General features: G+C 41.2%; 1 protein-coding gene across 2 annotated transcripts in view; it reads left to right on the plus strand.

The window, feature by feature from the left end:
• The window catches only part of hhip (hedgehog interacting protein), a 138,834-nt gene that overhangs the window by 55,302 nt on the left and 63,244 nt on the right, over nucleotides 1–20,288 (plus strand). For both annotated transcript variants that reach the window (XM_055646179.1, XM_055646169.1), the window contains exons 5-7: nucleotides 9,052–9,203; nucleotides 11,231–11,404; nucleotides 14,290–14,433. In XM_055646179.1, coding sequence (XP_055502154.1) covers nucleotides 9,052–9,203; nucleotides 11,231–11,404; nucleotides 14,290–14,433 — 470 coding nt within the window. The remainder of the gene's footprint in view (nucleotides 1–9,051; nucleotides 9,204–11,230; nucleotides 11,405–14,289; nucleotides 14,434–20,288) is intronic.

Here is a 20,288-nt window from a genome sequence, read left to right on the forward strand (position 1 = left end):
AGACTGTGTAAGCACACTACAATTTCAGCAGCTCGAGTTTTGAACAATTTTCTGCAGCTTAATGATATAATAGAGATCTAAATAATCATCTATAAATCTGACTCCATTCTAATCATAATGCAAATAATGATGTTCAATGCATGAAGCACCTGGTTAATGTATAACCTAGCAGGGTATATGCACTGTGTACACCACACCTAAGAACTATTGCAAACTCCCTGAATAAATGTTTCCTTTTCAGTTGACTTTTAAGTTTTTAAAAATAATTCTTACCATAGTGAACGCTAAATTAATTCAGAAAATGATATTGATATATTGTTTTGAGAGCAATTAGCAGGGATTATCAAAATGTAATAAAAGTATAGATTTGTCATCATCAGAGAAACAGATTGGTCAGATGAGCAGAAATAGACAAATGAAAGTCCGGGCATGGTGAGAGTGAATGTGGGGATTGAATGTGAAGAATTATAATTACCTCCAATTATGATCATATTTTATAATTAAATGATCAAGAAACCAAAACATTTTTTTTAAATAAAAAATAAATCACTTTGCATTTATGAAAATGAAATTCAACTTTTTTTTGAATTTTAATGACAAGTAGTGCTAATGTCTTTTTTTTTTTTGCCACTGTTAGACTTTCTTCAATACTCTGGCCAGTCAGAACTCTCCAATAATAAATGTTATTTTGTGCTTCCATCATCATTTAATTCTTCAGGGAAATTTGGTAACTTGCGGAGAATGGCAAATAGTAGGAGATTAAGCAGAGCTGCATAATTTTAATAATGTCATAGACATACAAATGCATCCGTCCAGCAGCAAAAGAATGACCGATTTGGAGCCATATAATAAATCATCTTGGCTTATCTGTGAATAAAGCAGCATTATAATTTGCTGTAGACAAAAATACTGGATAAACTCAGCTGGTGGCAGCAACATCTATGGAGCGAAGGAAATAGGCAACGTTTCGGGCTGAAACCCTTGCTGTAATGGGGCAACCAAAACTGTACACAATTCTGCACAAGTTTTCCAAAACTACAACGTGACTTCCTGACTCTTATACTCAATGCTTCAACTAATGAGGGAGGTTCTCATTACACCTTCTTTATCTACTTTATGCCACTGTTAGTGAATTATAGCCGTGGACCCCAAGTTCCCTCTGTATGTCTTTGTTTTTAAGCTTATTATATTAACTGTATAGTTTCCCCTTACATTTGAACTCCCAAAGTAATATAAAAATTAAATACCTCTAGGAATGGGGTGTGAAAGATGCGATTGGTTCAGGAGGTGGATAACAATAGGGAACAAAATGTTCTTATTTCTGGACATCCCAGATTTCAAGCCCCTACGTCTTCTCCCTGAAGGTGGAAGAGAGAAAGGAAAAGGCCAGGGTGACAGGCATCCCCTTGGCGATACTTAATGCAACACACCATGAAGATTGACTAGTTGGTTGGAAGCTGCAAGCCTGAGCTGCTGTTTAACACTGAAGGTTCAGGCAGTCAAGATCAGAGTCAAGGTATTGTCGGATGTCCTGAAACGGAACAATGAAATTGTTTGTGTTCATTTGTGGTGTGTAATATTACTTGTTACTTAACAGCCTCCATCTGAATGTTCCAAATGTAGTAGTCATGAGATGCTTTATTTGCTCAGGAATTGCAAACTGAATTAATCATTGTGCAATCGGCAGCAAACATCCCTACGTCTGCTGTTATGATGGGAGAAGTTTATTAATGAACCAGCTATAGATGGGGAGGCAGACAAATTTCTGCAGTGACTGCTTGAGATTTGGATGATAGATCATGACAAGAGGCCAAGATTCAGGATTCAAGATTCAAGAGAGTTTATTGTCATGTGTCCCTGATAGGACAATTAAATTCTTGCTCTGGACAGAGTGGACATTTGGGTGGTTGTTCCTTTTGGTCAGAGCTGCAGGTCATTGACATAACTAAAGCGGAAAGAATTAATGGTGAAATTAGCAAAATCTCTGTTGCCCAAAATATGGTTGCAAATATGTGATGCACTGCTTGAAAATGTGGTGGAGGCAGGTTCCTTTTTGTCCCTTGAAGAGGAAATTGGAAACAAATATAGTGAAAAAAATTAAGCAAGACCACAGCGGAAGGTCCAGGATGTGAAGTATTTGCAGATTATATATTTCTAGATTCAGATAACCAATTCCCAGGTTTGTGCCCCACCATATGATCTTGAAAATTATCTTAAATACTCTCATGAATGTGTCCTCCATGTTAATATTATGCTAATTGACACGTGGCACAACCCTGTGGTCAGGTCCCAGGGCAAAAATATTTTTACTAAAATAAACCAGGCCGATAAAGGTGTGTTATGGCATTTGCTCTCAGCCAAAGAGAGTAAGTACACTTCATAATATGTTGATCAGCCGTTGAAAATGTAGTACTGTAAATGATTGGTGTTTGGCCATTGAGAAATCAATAACATATTTTGTCGTGCTTATGAGTAGTTTGCATGCCGCAGTACGTGGAAAATTGTGAAGGGATTCTTGATATAGTCTGTGACCCATAATTTCTGGACAAATGTCTGGAAGTGATAGTATGAGTAATTGGGTCAAAAAAGTATCATGAAAGATAATCACTATGGATGTGAAACTTAAAAAAAAAAGGATCAATAGTATATTTGGTTAACAACTATTAAGCCTCCTGTTGAAATATCCCTGAGCAGAGCAATTTTAAAGGCATGAAGATTGAGGAGGTAGGGCGCTACTGGATTTTCTGAGAATGACCTAGTTTGGAAGCACAGCACTCTCAGTGAAGAGAATTGTGATTGTTGGCTGTTCTGTTATGTTTGTGAGTTATATCTTTTGAATTCATGTAATTGTATGTTTGCTGTTTGATAAATAATACTGATAAGCTTTACATTATCCTCAATTACCACACCTAGGTCGAAAATAATGTTATGACTAGTGCACCTCCAGCAATATCATAGTATAAATATCCTTTTAAAAGTTTTTTTCCATTACCACTCATGTTTCTGCTTACGCATCTTGAATGACAAGTGAGATCAAATTTCATTTCTTCATCTAATGGTTAATTTAAAATGACGCATGATTGAAAACTTTTCAAAACTGTTCTTTCACTACTGTGAAGGACATGAGGTTTTTTTTCATGGTATTGTGATGAATGTCCTATGTGGAAACCAAATGTAGATTGTTTTTCTCTGTACCCAACAAATGAATGATAGTCTATTTATAACAGCTAAGATGAAAAAAATGAAATCACACCAGAGATGTGAAATGAAAGTTCTATCAATATTCATTTTAATATATTAAAGATTTATGCTTATGTGTTTCTATTCTTTATGAAGCCAACAATTACTGGCCATCTCTAATTGCTCCTGAGAAGAGTGGTAAAGAAGGCATATTAGAGAGGTAAGAAAGGTGGATGAGTGTGGTAAAGTCAGCATATGTTATGCTCGCCTTCATCTATTGAACTGTTGTGTATAAGAGTTTAAGAATATGTGTGAGGCTAGTTTGTTTACACAAATTGTAGTGAGTGCCAGAAAAAGGCTGGCAGTTTAGTTGAGAGACATAGCACTGAAACGGGCCCTTCAGCCCATCAAGTCCGCACCGACCAGCGATCCCCGCACATTAACACTACCCTACACACACGAGGGATCATTTTACACTTATACCAAGCCAATTAACTTACAAACTATATGTCATTGGAGTGTGGGAGGAAACCGAAGATCTCGGAGAAAACCCACGCAGTCGCGGGGAGAACGTACAAACTCCGTACTGACAAACTACCGTAGCCAGGATTAAACCCGGGTCTCTGGCGCTGTAAGCGCTATAAGGCAGCAACTCTTGCCCACCGTGTCGCCCTATTGCTCCACTGCCAGTTGTGACGGGAGTGGAAGAAAATAGGTCAGGTGCAGGCAGAGAAGATTAATTTAACCTGGCATCATGTTGGCATAGACAATGCCTGTTCTCTGCTATACAGCTTTATGTCTATGTAATGTAAAAGTGTCACGTTGAATTGTCGTAGTTCTGATTGGTATTCAATTCAATTCAATGAACTTCATTTATCCGTCAGGAACTTCATTTGTGTAGAGAGTTCCAGGATATTGATATGGCTATGATATTCAGTGACATTTCCAAGTCAGCGAGGAATATGACCTGTTGGTAGGTGTGAACTAAGCAGAATGCTGTCCTAAAAAGTTCAAAGCTTCCTGACTATTGTAGCTGCACTTAATTAGGCAAATTGAAGGTATTAAATAATAATAAACTAAGTGGGACCCGTTGGGTCCCTGTCACACAGGAGGCTTGGTCCACCAACGCAATATTCCACCACTCACCCATAGCCCTCAACTGCAGAGGCACAACTAATTTCCCCTCATTCCTAGCACTCTGTCCCCGTCCTCTTCACCCTCACTCTTCTTTCCCCTCTCTTCCTCCCCTCCCCAAATCCCTCCCTCACCTCTCTCCCTCTCCTTTCCCCTATCTTCAGTCACTCCCTCCATCCATAACTCCTCTCCTCTCCCTACCTCCCTCCTATCTCTCTCTATCCCCACCTCCCCCACTCCTAACCTCCCCCTATCCCTCCTCACCTCCCCCACTGCCCTCCTCTCTATTCCCCACTCCCTACCTCCCCACCTCTACTTCCCCCTCTTCTCTTCCTCTATTCCCCCCTCCCCACCGCTCCCCCTTCTCTCACCTCCTCCCTTTTCTTTTCCTCTCTCATCCCTCCCTTGCCTCTCCTTTCCCCTTCCCTCAGTCACTCCTTCCCTCCCTCCATGGATCCGCTCCCTCTATCCCCTCTCTTCCCCCACTCTCCCTCCCCAGGATCTCGAGGTTGCTGCGCCTCTCCCTTCTTGCGTGCCCTGGAGGTACACCAGCCGTCGGCGCACTCAGAGCCAGGGCTCGGCTCAGCCCGGAAGCACCAGCAGCTACGGCAGCGCCAGCGTGTGGGGCGGCAAGGGGGGGGGGGGGGGGGGGGGGGGGGGGCATTACGCAGGAAAGAGCCATGGGGGAGGGGGGCAGGGGGGGCAAAAGATGCAGGAAGAGCCATGGGGGAGGGGGGCAGGACCCAGCGAGGGGGACCAGAAGGGAAGGGGCTGGAGCTGCGGGGCATTACGCGGTGCTGCGTTTGGGACTCACAGCGGGTGCTGGATGGACGCTCTCCTCCGCCGGGATCAGACTCTCTGCTTTCCTTTTGGCGACATCGGCGACTTCAGGCTGCTTCCGGTCCCTCCGAAAATTGTTTCCGGTTGAGGAAACACCGCCGGCATTCCTCAGCTCCAGTAAAGACGCGATGGCGCAGGAAGGGGCAGACCGTCCAAGGGAGTAACAGAAGAAGCGACCAATCTGCGCGGCGCTGACTGGCAGGAGAGAAGAACGATCTGCGCACAAGCATTTTTTATGATTTTTAAACAGTGCTAACTTTTACAACACACTACTGATCTGAACTAAACTTGGTGCGCGCGCAGCACAGGAGAACGGTGAGTGAGCTGGCAAAAAATCGTAGCACTATCGCGTACCGTTTTCACGCAAATAGAAAAATCGCGCAAACTGGAAGAGCACAAGATGAGTGAGATAGATAGATAGATAGAGAGATAGATAGATAGATAGATAGATAGATAGAAGAAGGCTTTGGAAATTAGAAGGTGAATCATTTGCTGTAAGAAATCCAATCAATGACTCCTGCTTTCGTAGGCTAAGGATTTATCGAGCGTAGTTGCGTTCTTGGATAGTGGTGATTGCTGGATATTGCTGATGTGAGATTCAACAGTGATTATGCTGTTGGATGTCAATGAATTTCTTGTTGAATGTGGTCATTACCTTGTGCTTATGTGGTGCAAATGTTATTCTTCCAATAACTAAATATTGTGTAGCCATTGTGAATATTTTGTTATGTGAAGAGATATGAAGGGAATCTTCAGCAAACATCCCCACTTTTGAAATAATGCTGGAGGAATTGTCCTTGATGAAATAGTTAATCATGTTTGTACCTAGGGTAAATTCCTGAGGAACACTTACCACAATTCTAAACAATACTGACCACAATTTTTTTTTTTCACTTACTGGGATGATTGGCATCTAAAGATCACATCCCTCCTTTTCACTTCAGCTGATGGAGGTTTTTTTCTTGAATATCTTTGACTTTCCTGTAATTGGAACTTTGGAAAGCAAGCACAGTCAGTACAACCTTAAAGAGAGTGCATTTGTTCTCACTTGCCTCTCGAACTTAGCTCCTTTATCCACGTGAAGACCAAGACTGTAATGAGATTTGGGCCCAAGTGGTCCTTTTGAAAACTAAACTGAGCATCTGTTGCATAGATCGAAAAGCAAAAAAAAAACAGTGGCTGCTGGAGCATGAACGGAAGCAGAACTTGTTGAAAATGTTTGGGAGATCGAATGGAGTCTGTGGAGAGAAACAAAGTTAACTCCGGACTTGTGAATAATCATTAACCTGAGATGTTAACTCTATTTCCTTCACCAAAGTTATCTGAGCTGCGGATTGATTCCAGATTATTGGATCCAAGGTGCTAAGTGGCATTTGATAACACCAGCAACAACATAATTTATAACTTTACTAATGAGTAACTACTAGAGGGTAGATTTTGATTGGATGTGCCTTGACATTGGTGAATGGGACATATCTGGGCTTTTTTTTTCCTCATTGTCAACGTTGTAGCCGCAATCTAGTTAAACCCATGGCAGATCCTGGAGTAGATGTCCTCTGGGATGCCGCTGATGTCCATTGCATTTCCACCTTCACTGCTTCTTGATTTTGCATGGAGTGAATTGATTTGGATGAAAATTGGCTTTTGCCATGGTGTGTCTTCAGGAGGAGGCTGATGGGTTATCTGCTGAGCATGCCAAACTGAAGGCGAATGTAAGTATTACAAGTCTGCCATTGCACTCATCTCTGGGTGTTATACGAGAATTTTGCCCGAACAGTCTGCGACCCAGAGCGCTATGTTTAAAGCCCATAGTGCTGTGGCCGGTAGCGCTATGTTTAGAATAATAGCACTGTGTGTATTACCTTGCACGCCAGGTCAGCACGCCAGGTCAGGGCTGATAGTGCTTTGTTTCCAAAGGGGGGGGAGGGGGTTGCTCAGATGCAGTCCCCTCTCATTGGTTGGGGTTTGAATTTGGAAGCAGCGCTATTGGCCTGGACTTACCGGCGGTCATTTCAATAACTGATTTGTGCCTGTATAAAGGTAGTCCATAAGGGTAAGCTATAAGGTAGTCCATAAGGGTAAGGTAGTCCATAAGGGTAAGCTATAAGGTAATTCTTGACAAGAGGGGTTCACTGACGGGCTGGATTGCGATCAGCGCTGCGGACAGAGGCCGAGAGAGAGCTGGACATGCTGCTGTAAAACGGGCCCCCGTGCATACCGAGATAAGTATTGTTTTTGTTCTTTCTCATGCCAATAAAACTGATTTGTAACTTAAAGGACAAGTGTGCCTTTTTTCTGTTCTACCAGTCAGATCCTTGAACCTGTTCCTTGTAACAGTGGGGAGTTCCACTACTGTTGAAGAATTGGATATTCATGGACACCCTCTTTCATTGGGGCACAAGTACTTGATCTAATTACTACTATTCCAATATTTGTAGGAAAGGGCAGCAATAGGTGTCAGACATGTTTGCCCACTGACTCCTATGCAAATAACTAACGATCAGGCTGCCATGCCACTTAGTTCTCATTCCTGGGAGTGTTTCATAACAATATTTTAATGAAGGGAACACTCAAGCTATTTTCCATTATGGTTTTCATTCTGTTCAAAATGTACTTGTTTCCCTATCACCTATCATTCCTGACTTTTTTTTCGAACTATGTTTTGATCTGTCAGCTGTTTTTGCATATTTGTATTTCAATTAATTCACAATTTGCCATTTGTATCATAAATGTTGTCACATCTATGGCTTTTTACTTTTTTTTTTAAAATTCAATTTTTCGACATACTCCATCTGGCCAAAAAATCATATCTGGGTCTCTCTTTCCTTGCAAGGAAATAAAAACATCAATTGTCATGTAGTCATTCATTCCATTCACTAAAAGGCAATTTCAGACTTACATGCACGGCCACATTAAGATGTATTTCTACTGACATATTGTAAGTTAAGTTTCTTCTACTGTTTTTTTGGAGTAGTTGGAACTATTGGTATCAGCATTTCCCTTTGTGTGTTGCAATCAAAACATCTTGACTTGTAAGGATTGTCAAATTGTAAAGTTTATTCTGTCATCTCATCGTACCATATTTGCACATTAATAACAACTGATGCTTCTCACAATGGCCAATACCTAAAATGCCTATAGATGCTCAAACTTTGAGATATGCTTCTCTTCAGTTAATGATGGATATTTAGAAATAAAATAACTGAGTGTTTAAAGAACAGTGTGAAAATATAATAATTAATATCATAAGTAATATTCAAAACATTTACATTCCTCGCATAGTTCCATTGTCAAAAGCACAGCCACTCGTGAAATGGGCAATTAATTACTCTAGACAAAGGAGAAACAGACCACCAGAGATGTGACAATTGATGTAGCTGCCTCCAGGGTAAAGAAAAGTTCATATACTAGACAATCTATTTAATTGTTTTTGGAGTGTGGTGCCAAGGCAAGGAGTTCACAGCTCACCCTGTGGTATTAGACGCTTTAAGAATATCAACAGCAAGAAAAAATGCTGCTAGTGTTGGACTCATTTGTCTTCCTTAGAGTATAAGCAAGTTAATAGCTAAACAAAGAATTCTTCGTAGCATTTAGAATTGCTTCATGGAGATCTAGAGATTACACACACAAATCACTTCATAATGGTGCTGTAAGATGTTTTTATGCGCAATGTGTTTTGAAGTCAATTGTGACAAATGTCTGGTTCTAACTCGGAGAGTTATTTAAAGTGAAATATTTTATGGTCTCTTTGTCTGTTGTTCAGTGATTTAAAGAAAAGAATTTATAAGGAAATTTTCCACATCAGCAAAAGATTCTCTCCACTGGGTTCCAGATGACACAAAATGGAGAATATATTTAACATTACAATGCTTTCTTTTTTTTATTATTTATCCACAGGGTGGAGATGAAAGAGGACTGTTAAGCCTTGCATTCCATCCTAAATACAAGAAAAATGGAAAGCTCTATGTGTCCTATACCACCAACCAAGAGAGATGGGCAATTGGACCACATGACCACATTCTTAGAGTAGTCGAATACACTGTATCCAGGTAGCACATTTACTTTGCTCCAAGCTATAATTCGTATTAAGTATTGAATAACTTCAAACAAAACTTAGGCTTTATAACGTCATAAACATCACATTGTTCAAAGAATTATCAATGATTTATTTCGATTGTTTTCTGTTGATTTTATGAATAGTTTCAGAGCCTGTCCCTGTGAAACTGGATCGGACAATCAGTAAACCGTTTGATTAACATTAGCTGCTAAGCGGCCGAGGGTAACTTGCCATTGCAGCTCAGTAAATCTTCAGATTAATTTTCCCTGATATATCACCAGTTCTCTAAATAAATAAAAAAGTTTTTGTTTTCAGAATGGTTTGGAGGAGGAGAATAGGGCAAAGTCACGGTAAACATTTAAAATGTTTAATTTGCAGGAAGGAAATTTTTAGCACTTTGTAATTAACAGACTAGAATATTTTTTCCACTATTTATAGTACGAGGCATCCTTTAACAGGGCTGGATAGCTGTTTTAGAATTCATATTAATGACCCAGGAATTTCAATTGGCTAACTATTTTAGTTATTCAGTTGAAAATTGATTATTTTTTATAATGATATAATGACCATGTCTGAGTTGCTTTGCATTAGTTCAGATATTTTAAGCAAGTCCACAGCGTAGGTGCAGAGGGTGCCGTAATTCCTCTACAGTGTGCAAGGCCAGTCTGAGTAGTTGCAGGTGTATATGTAATTGGGCAAAGCTGGGACAAACTGGTCGTTGATTTGTGGTGCTGTATGGGGCACTTGCTAAGGTCCACTGTCCCATCACGATGCCTCAACTGCTACAATTCCCCCTCGCCTCATTCAATGTTCCTCCCCACACCGATTTTGATCTCAAGGTTTTAATGTCCCTATCAACTGATTTATAATCTAGAATCGCAACAAGTTATGACATCTTCCTCTCACTCGATCCATATTTTTCCCTCCTTCCTCCTCCCCTCCCTGTCATTTACCTCATTTTCGGATCTCGGTGCAATAAATCTCGCCCCTCCTGTTGATTTAAGGAACATCACACAATTTCGATTTTTATCACTCCCTTTCCCCTCTCCAGTTAAAGGAACAGGGCCTCGAATCCTGATGGTTCTCCCCCATCACTATCACAGAACAGGGCCATAATGCCTCTGCCATCCCCACTCTCCCCGCCATAGGGCTTTAATGACAGACTATCAGGCAGCATATTTTAAATTAAGGAAATGAGCATCGTATGTTCAGTTGTACCCAAGCCCTGCAGCAGGAAGTTAGTGATCTAAATGTGCATCATTTGACAGCTCTGAAATTTTGAGGCCATGGTAGCCAAGTTTTGTACCCGGGGTAAGTAACAAATTGAACTGTGAGGAGGATGAGTTTACATAGAGTTTTAGAAATCTTTGATGAGTGAGAAGAAGGAATAGAGTACTGTTATGGTGAATTTTAGGGCTAACTACAGTGCCACTGTGCTACCCTCTATGCCGAAAAGTTATGGATGTTCAGTCATAGAATCATATAGCATGGAAACACTCCCTTTGGCCCAACTTGCCCATGCTGACCAACATACCCCATCCACACTAGCCCCACCTCTCTTTGTTTGGTCCATACCCTTCTAAACCTATCCTATCCACGTACTTGTCCAAATATTTTTTCAATGTTGTGGCCTGCCTCAACTGCCTCCTCTGCAACTCGGTCCATATACCTACCACCCTTTGTGTAAAAAAAGGTTGACCCTCAGGTTCCTATTAAATCTTTCCTCCCTCACCTTAAAGCCTTAATTTCTTGACTGATAATATTGGACACCAAGGCAATTAACATTTATGGGCATCAAGCAGGAATGTGAATGTCAAGTACAAGATCAACTACAATATCAAATAGTGTAGCATTGTTATTGCTTATCTTTCTCTATCTTGATGGACTAGCTTCAAACAAATAGTAATTTCTTTGTGGAGCTCTTTGGGGCATAAAAAGTAATGAAAGTCACTTTACAATTGAAACTTCTTTGTATTGCATTTTCCAAAGGAACGACATAATTATCACTTATTTACACAGAAAAAACGCAAATCAAGTGGATACAAGAACAGCAAAGGTATTGATTGAAGTTGCAGAATTACACAGGAAACATTTGGGTGGACAGCTGATGTTTGGGCCAGATGGCTTCCTGTTCATCTTCCTAGGAGATGGAATGATTACTCTTGATGATATGGAAGAAATGGATGGGTTAAGGTAAGCAGAAAATATAATCATAAACTAAAATGTATTTCATAATTCTAAAAGTGCAAATATTCCTTGATTTATGAACATTCAATTTACAAATTTTCGTACTAATTTGATTACTTTGATACGTATTTTTTTAATGTAAACCAATTTTTCACTATTATAAATAGGATGCCACCATCCACCAGTAGAAATATTGTACCTAAATACCCCATTTCATTTCATCTGATATTTTTGACTAGCAAGAGCTTGCTTAACAAAACATACATTTTCATAGATTAAGGAATTGTTATATTGTGTAAACACATTGATGATGGATGTAAGGTACACAAAAAAGAAACTCAGCGGGTGCAGCAGCATCTATAGAGCAAAGGAAATAGGCAACGTTTCAGGCCAAAACCCTTCTTCAGATGATGGATGTAATGTTTATTGTCCAGGACAATGCATGTGCAGTGGCATTTAGTAATGTCAAAAGTACAATAAAGTTTCCAAAAGTGCTTATTTTTGTGCTCTTTTATTTTTTTTATTAAATTTTTTGTTAGTTAATTTGCTGAAAATAAGAAATGTTCAGTAATGGGCAATAAAGGAAATATTACAAAAAATATTATGCACTAAGTTTTTTATGAAGTACATTGAAACAGTATTGGAAGTAAATGAGTGATGGGGAAAGAGGAGAGTAAGATTAATTTGACAGCTGCTTCATGGACAAAGAATAGCACGAAGAGTCACGAGGGTGCAATAACATTGTATCACAAATATAATCCACATAACATGATCATCTTCATTTAGTTCAATTAGCTACCTCGTATTTTACCTCCTTTTTGTTAACATGTTATAGGGCAAATGTTACAACAAAGGGATAACTCCTGAGCTGTTGTATAACCAGACCCTAGAAAGGATCGGATTGCTATCAGTGACCATTCAATTGTTAAATATGTGTGCCAATTAGCTGATATTTCCCAAATATCAAGGTTTAAAGATCAGCTGGATCACAAGATCAAATTGAATTCTGGTTAGGGAACTGAAAACTAGTGCATTATCATAAGGCCCTGGTCAACATAATTTGGCTCTTAATACATATTATGGCTCTATAAGGTGCTGGTCAGGCTGCATTTGGAGTTCTGTGAGCAAATGTGGGCCCCATATCTGAGGAAAGATGTGCTAGCTCTGGAGAGCATCCAGAGGTTTACAAGAATGATTCCAGGAATGAGTGGATGAGCATTTGACAGCTTCTACTCGCTGGAGTTTAGAAGGTTGAGGGGGGGACCTCATTGAAACGTACAGAATATTGAAAGGCATAAATTGAGTGGATGTGGAAAAGATAGTTCCACTGGTGGAGAGTCTAGGACCAGGTCATAACCTCCGAATTAAAGGGTGCTCTTTTAGAAAGGAGATGAGGAGGAACTTCTTTAGTCAGTGCGTTGTTAATCTGTGGAACTCATTGCTGGGGATGTCAAGTCAGTGGATATTTTTAAGGCAGCAATAGCCAAATTCTTGATTAGAAAGGGTGCCAAGGGTTATTGGGAGAAGGCAGGAAAATTGGATTAGGAGGCTAAGATCAGCCATGATTGAATGGCGGAGTGGACACGATGGGCCGAATGGCCTAATTCTACTCCTATAACTTATGAACTTGCGATATCAACAGCAAGTCCATTTCAAAAGTAGTATTTTGAAACACATTGGAATACTCCTGAAAATGTGATCAGACATTGTGTAAATGCAATGTGTTTCATATCTCCCAGTGAGGGAGTGAAACTTTTCCAGCTAGTCAAGTCAAGTCACATTTATTTATATAGCACATTTAAAAAACAACTCTCGTTGGCCAAAGTGCTTTACATTTGTTATAAGAATAGTATAAACAAACAAACTACATACATATATACATATAGCCCTCGCTCAGTGGACATCAAGAAAGGCTTGGGAGTATAGATAAGTTTTTAGTCTTGACTTAAAGGAGTCGATGGAGGGGGCAGTTCAGATGGGAAGGGGGATGCTGTTCCACAGTCTAGGAGCTGCAACCCCAAAGGCGCGGTCGCCCCTAAGCTAATGCCTAGGCCGCGGGATATTCAGCAGCCTCAAGTTGGCCGATCTGAGGGACCTGGAGGTGGAGCTGGAGGTAGCACAAAAACAGCGGAGGAAGAATTGATTGTTCCTGTGTAAACAAGTCAACACAGGGGGAAGGACAGTTTGTAACAAAGCATACAGTCTGTAACAATACCACAGGGAAATCTAGATATGTATAATTATAACTTGACTGCATGGGAACTGATGTTAATTCAAACACTTAACTGTAATTGGGACATATTTAGGATATCATTAACACACACCACACTTTATTCTTTCCCTCAGGAAAAGTTCCAAGTTAATACCCCGAGGAATCTACCACAGACCACCACTATATCATCAGAGAGTAAAGGTTTTGACCCAATAATAATGAAATACAATTATATTTCTCACCAATGGGAAGTAGATAAACACGTCCAAGCCAACTAGATCTCCAGTTTTCCATATAAAATGAAAAAATGCCGTACTTACACTAGGTGTCTTTTGCATACTCACATATGAGGAAGATACGTTCAAAATCTTTTATTCATATGTTTTCACATTGCTGTTATCTTAAAAAAAAGAAATAATCAAAGGGAACGGTCTCAAAATTCAATGAAAGTTTCCTCCATCCATTCAGCAGTTTAGTTTATTTTTTTGCTGCAGCCTCCAGCATCTGTAGTTTCTAGTGCATTCATTTAGCTGAGGTTCTGTGACAAGAACAATTAACTGAACATATGATGTGTTTAGTTTTGAAATTGTGGATGCTGTTCATTGGCACCCTTGTTTATCGACAGTTGTCAATTATACCTTTAATTTTAATTCTGATATTTTCTATATAATCCTTTCAGTGATTTTACAGGGTCTGTGCTTCGAATCAATGTAGATACAGATTCTTGCAATGCACCATATTCTATACCCAGAAGCAATCCTTACTTTAATAGCACCAATCAACCACCAGAGATATTTGCACATGGACTTCATAATCCAGGCAGGTAAGTGTGTTTAATAATCCTGCAAATAAACTCAAATTACCGCGGTTGAAATGCAAGAAATATTTTCACAATTAATTTGATACATCAGGTCATAAGTGATAGGAGCAGAATTAAGCCATTTAGCCCATCACGTCTACTCCGCCATTCAATCATGGCTGATCTATCTCTCCCTCCCAACCCCATTCACCTGTCTTCTCCCCATAACCCCTGACACCCATACTGATCAGGAATCTATCGATCTCTGCCTTAAAAATATCTATTGACTTGGCCTCCGCAGGCCTCTGTGGCAAAGAATTCCACAGATTCACCACCCTCTGACTAAATGAATTCCTCCTCATCTCCTTCCTAAAGGAATGTCCTTTAATTCTGAGGCTATGACCTATACTCTTAGACTCTCCCACTAGTGGAAACATCCTCTCCACATCCACTCCATTTCTCTATTCTGTAAGTTTCAATGAGGTCCCCCCTCATTCATCGACACTGAAATAGAATACAAATAAACTAGAGTCAACTTCTGATGAAAGAAACTATGCCATGTTGACATTAAAAGTCCATTGATTAGAGTGATCACAGTGCTGAAGTGTTCTTCACAAGATAAGCGTCCACATTATTGACATGCTTACATTTGTGCTGAAGTCAACCACAGTCATGATATATTGGTGAAAAACAGGGAATCAGAGATGTAACATTGGAGATATTGGAGAGTGATACAACTATAATACTGCAGCTTATCACCCACTATTCCACAGACTCACAGAGAGTGGTGAGTCTGTGGAATCTCACAGAGAGTGGTGAGTGTGGAATCTCACAGAGAGTGGTGAGTCTGTGGAATTCTCTGCCTCAGAGGGCGGTGGAGGCAGGTTCTCTGGATGCTTTCAAAAGAGAGCTAGATAGGGCTCTTAAAAATAGCACAGTCAGGGGATATGGGGAAAAGGCAGGAACGGGGTACTGATTGGGGATGATCAGCCATGATCACATTGAATGGCAGTGCTGGCTCGAAGGGCCAAATGGCCTACTCCTGTACCTACTGTCTATTGTCTATTAGATACCGTAGTAACATTGGAATATTACTAAAATTATTCATATTAGTGGATGCTGAAAAGCTAAAATAAAACAAAAAACACTAGAAACACTCAGCAGGTTATGGCTATATCAATAGAGAATGAATCAAATTTATCAATCCATGCCAGTCAGTATTCAAATAAGCAATGTTAACATGTTTTTGTCTGATATGCTGAGTGATTTGGTTTAATTGTCAGCATTGATATATATATATATATATATGTGTGTATATATATATATATTATATATATATATATAGCAGATATGCTCATCCAGTTTTCCAGATAAGGAAGTGTTTCCAAGGATCATGAATAAGAAATAGAAGGTGGACACAAAATGCTGGAGCAACTCAGCGGGTGAGGCAGCATCTCTGGAGAGAAGGAATGGGCGACGTTTCGGGTCGAGACCCTTCTTCAGACAAAGATAGAATGTAGGCGGAGACAGTAAGACTAGTGGGAGAATTGGGAAGGGGAAGGGAATGGAGAGAGAGAAAGCAAGGGCTATCTGAAGTTAGTGAAGTCAATGGTCATACTGCTGGGATGTAAACTACCCAAGCCAAATATGAGGTGCTGTTCCTCCAATTTGCACTGGGACTCACTCTGACAATGGAGGAGGCCCAGGACAGAAAGATCAGATTAGGAATGGGATGGGGAGTTGAAGTGCTGGGCCACCGGGAGATCAGGTTGATTAAGACGGACTGAGCGGAGGTGTTCAGTGAAATGATTGGCGAGTCTGCGCTTGGTCTCGCCGATGTAGAGAAGTTGACACCTGGAACAGCGGATACAGTAAATGAGGTTGGAGGAGGTGCAGGTGAACCTCTGCCTCACCTGGAAAGACTATTTGGGTCCTTGGATGGAGTTGAGGAAGGAGGTAAAGCGACAGGTGTTGCAGCTCCTGCAGTTGCAGGGGAAAGTACCGGGGAGGGAGGGGGTGGTTATGAATAAGAAATAGGTCTGCATGACTAGTAATGAAGGTACACAAAAAAGCTGGAGAAACTCAGCGGGTGCAGCAGCATCTATGGAGCGAAGGAAATAGGCAACGTTTCGGGCCGAAACCCGTCTTCAGACTAGTAATGACCTGGGCTACCTTTCAACACAGCTCCCCACTTCTTCTTCTTCTTGCGTATGACGTGCACAGCCTAAAGTTGTAGGACAACTTGTTATATTTGATCTTATTTGATTGTGCACGCTGGGTTGATTGCATTCGTCGAAACAGGGCGGACCACGTGAAGGTTGCAATCTTCCACCCCAGCTCCCTGCTGAGTGTTCTCTATAATGTGAAATATGTGGTCTTGTATTAATATTAGGATAACACATCCTGTGATGTGCAGTTAATTCCTTTAGCCAGGATTATGGGATTTTGGTAAGAATATTTGAATCCTCAGAATAATTCTTACCATTTTATTAATAGATTACAGTAGATTTTCAGGTATGTTAATTTAAATATGGATGCAATGTCACTGCTCCCTGCAGAGATAATAGTGTTTGTTTCAATTGCAAGATACGGATTATATAACTCTCCCATAGAAATATGAATAAAACTAAAAAAGGTTACTTTCAAAGATCTCAGAATGTTTACAACTTGGAAGTAAATTGGCCATTTGTACCCATGCCAGCTTTATATAAGAGTGATCCAGCCAGTCCCACTATGCTGTCTTCTCTCTATTGCTTGACATATTTTTTCCTTGTGATGCTTATCCGGTTCCCTTATGAATAATAATGCAATTGATTCTGCCCCCATTGCTCTCTGGTAATACATTTCAGTCCAAACCACTTACAGGTCCCTCCAGGTTATGAACTCATGTATAGCCTGTACATATGAACCAGCATTGAGGAGGCTGGCAGGATGTGTTGCCAGATGTTGCAGGTATTGTCTGCCATGTGGGAACTTTGATCATGTCAATACCTAGTTGGTTGAGTTAAACACACTTGTTTAACTGCACATTGCCCTCAGCCTATGTTTTTAGTTAAATACTAGACCAAGTGGGACCCGTTGGGTCCCGTCCCCTCAATGCGCAGTTGCAGGGGGTGGGGGGGGGGGGGGGGGGGGGGGGGTCGGCCTGGGGTGTCACACACACACACTAACCACCCCACGTTGTAATAATATATATATTATTAATTTGCTCCTTTTACCCCATCCCCCGCACTATCCACTTACGCATTGCCCCCTCCTACGTAGGGGCGGCTAGAGAGGGAGGGGGGGGGTAGAAAGAGAGGGCAGGGAGATAGGGAGAGGGCAGAAACAGGGATAGGGCACTAGACCAAGTGCAGACCCGTTGGGCCCGCTCCCCCAACGCAATATTCCACCAAACTGCGCATGCGCGGCTGCCGCATTCAAAGTTGGGCCGTTGGCGGCAGAAATTAAGTTAAAGTTAATAAATTGAACAAAGGACCCATGGAAGCGTTTGTAAAATAGAAGGAAACTTACCCGTGGAGCCATTGTGAGGCTAGGCAAGTACACGTGAAATAAAAAACATGGCGATTGAAAAAAAATGAAATTGGGATCCCATTGTGACCTCTTACACGGCTAACAGGCAAGGCAAGTGGAAAAGTGATCTTTGTAAAAGTTTTTTGTAAAGTTTAAAATGTGAATAACCTGTAAAATATACTATCAATCTGAATGAAACTTGTTTCATTTACATCACAGGACAATGGTGAGTAAGGTGGGCCAAAAATTCTAGCGCTATCGTGTACCATTTTGGCAGTATTTCTGGAACACGCACACACGCATACAAACAAACAAGATGAGAGTTTTGGTAATATAATAATAATAGATGTTGTTGGGCAGCTGCATTTCCAACTTGCAAACTGCACAGACAGTTGTCAGAATTGCAACCCAATCAAAATCTGGGGTGGACCTGCACCGTATTCTTCCTAATATCCTTTTTGGCTCTGTTGTCAATTCCTGTCACCTCTGCTAATGGTGATGGTCTCTCTGTATCTACGCTATCTAATTCTTTCATTTTTAATTCCTCCATCAGCTCCACTCAGGACCTCCCCTGTGGCAAGGTGAACAACCCAAACCAGTTCCTTGCTCCTGTATACCCCTATCGATAAAGCTCAGATTCTGGGTGTTGCATGAACCACTCTCTCAATCTGCTCTGCCACTATCAATAAAATGCACTCATCTGAATGAATGAATATCTTTTTGTCACACGTGAAATTATTTTCTTGCATGCTCTTGGTATGCAATAGTCGCCCCATAAAGTGCGGCAACAAAATTACAAAGTATCCTGTGCCAGATCCACTTTTGTTCTCTCCCCTCCCCCTTCCCCTCCTCCCGCTGGTCCCCCCACGCTGGATCCTCCTTTGTTCCTCGCACCGCGGTGGCGTCCTCACTCCCACGTGGTCCGTCGGTCCGCACCCCCATCGACTACCGCTCCGACCTCCACACTATCGCCGCCATGTCCCCTCCTGACGCCTTCGTGGCGCTGTTCCAGGCCCCCGACACAGACTCCGCCAACCCAGGCTCCTTAGGCCACGGACTCCATCGACTCACGGAGCACCGCCTCCGACCTGTGAGGCTCCGGCTCTGATCTATGCCCAGGTCTCTGCTGTTTCCCTAGGCCAGCTATGATTCTTCCCATCTGGACCAGGTGAAGGACCCACTTTAAATACTCCCAGCCTTTCGGGTATCTCCCCTCCAACCAGAATCCCAACTGCATCTTCTTTTGCTGATATTACAGCAGGATTGTCTCCCTTGTTCAAGAGTGACGGGAAGAACTCATTTGCTAACTCAGCCATAATCACTGCCATTGCAAGCAATGGTTCTCATCGGTCCCACCTCCCCTTTTAAAGACCTTTTCTTCTTTTTGGAGATCCAAAATGTTTTTGGATTTCCTTTTACATTTGCTACCAGCCTTTTCGCATGCTCTTTCTTTGCCTCTCTTATTTCCTTTGTTTATGTTTAGTTTGCTTCATTTATATTCAGAACATATGTTTATGTGGTCCAGTGCTTCTCTAAACTGCATTAATTACAAACCAAGGCCAAAATGTAGATATGATCGAAAGCGGCAGTAAGAAATAGAGCCAGTAATCAGTGACAATGTAGTGTTTGGCTCCCCACTCTGATACCCTCCAGTTCATGGCAAGCTGTGCAACACGATAATTCAAGTTCTACATTGATCCCACGGACTAAAACATGCAGCACAAATCCTTACTATTCACATCAGGTTGGGGTTTATGCGTGAATTGTCCAGCTTTTCTGGTCAGTCCAAGCAAATAGTAAAAGTGTGAAATCACGTTTGAAATTGACAGCAGCCCTACATTAGCACTTTGGCTCTGGGAGGTGTTTTTGCGCTGACCCTGGCCCATTAGCGGTTGCTTTTCTGGCTGTGAACAACATTTTGCTTCCTCTGGGACACTAGCGTCTGGTTCCATTTAGGCCTTCAGGTTGAAGTTAGAACGGAGGGAGAGACAGCAAGAGAGAGAGAGAACTAAATTTTGCTTTTAAGTCACCAAATTCACTGATTGTTTAAGGGATGGAGCCAATATTTTCAACACTTATGAAAGGCATGCACTCCAAAACCTTTTGTGTGAATTTTGACTTAAGATACGTGGTAAGATTATTACACTGCAATCAGAGTTCCTTTTTTTATAGTCCCCCTCCCATTGGTATGGAGCTTTTGCATTTTTCAGCTTGAAATTGTGCAATCTGGTGCTTACTTTAGCGAGTCTTTTAACTTACAAAAAAGAGGAGGATGACTGAACTTTGGTGCCTTCCCTCACAGTGGGAAACTTTGATTCCGTTGTGTGGGGATGTTTATGTTAAAGGCTATCGTGTGCTGTGTTCTT

Source organism: Leucoraja erinacea, chromosome 1 (genome assembly GCF_028641065.1).
Source record: "Leucoraja erinacea ecotype New England chromosome 1, Leri_hhj_1, whole genome shotgun sequence".
Lineage (NCBI taxonomy): Eukaryota > Metazoa > Chordata > Chondrichthyes > Rajiformes > Rajidae > Leucoraja > Leucoraja erinaceus.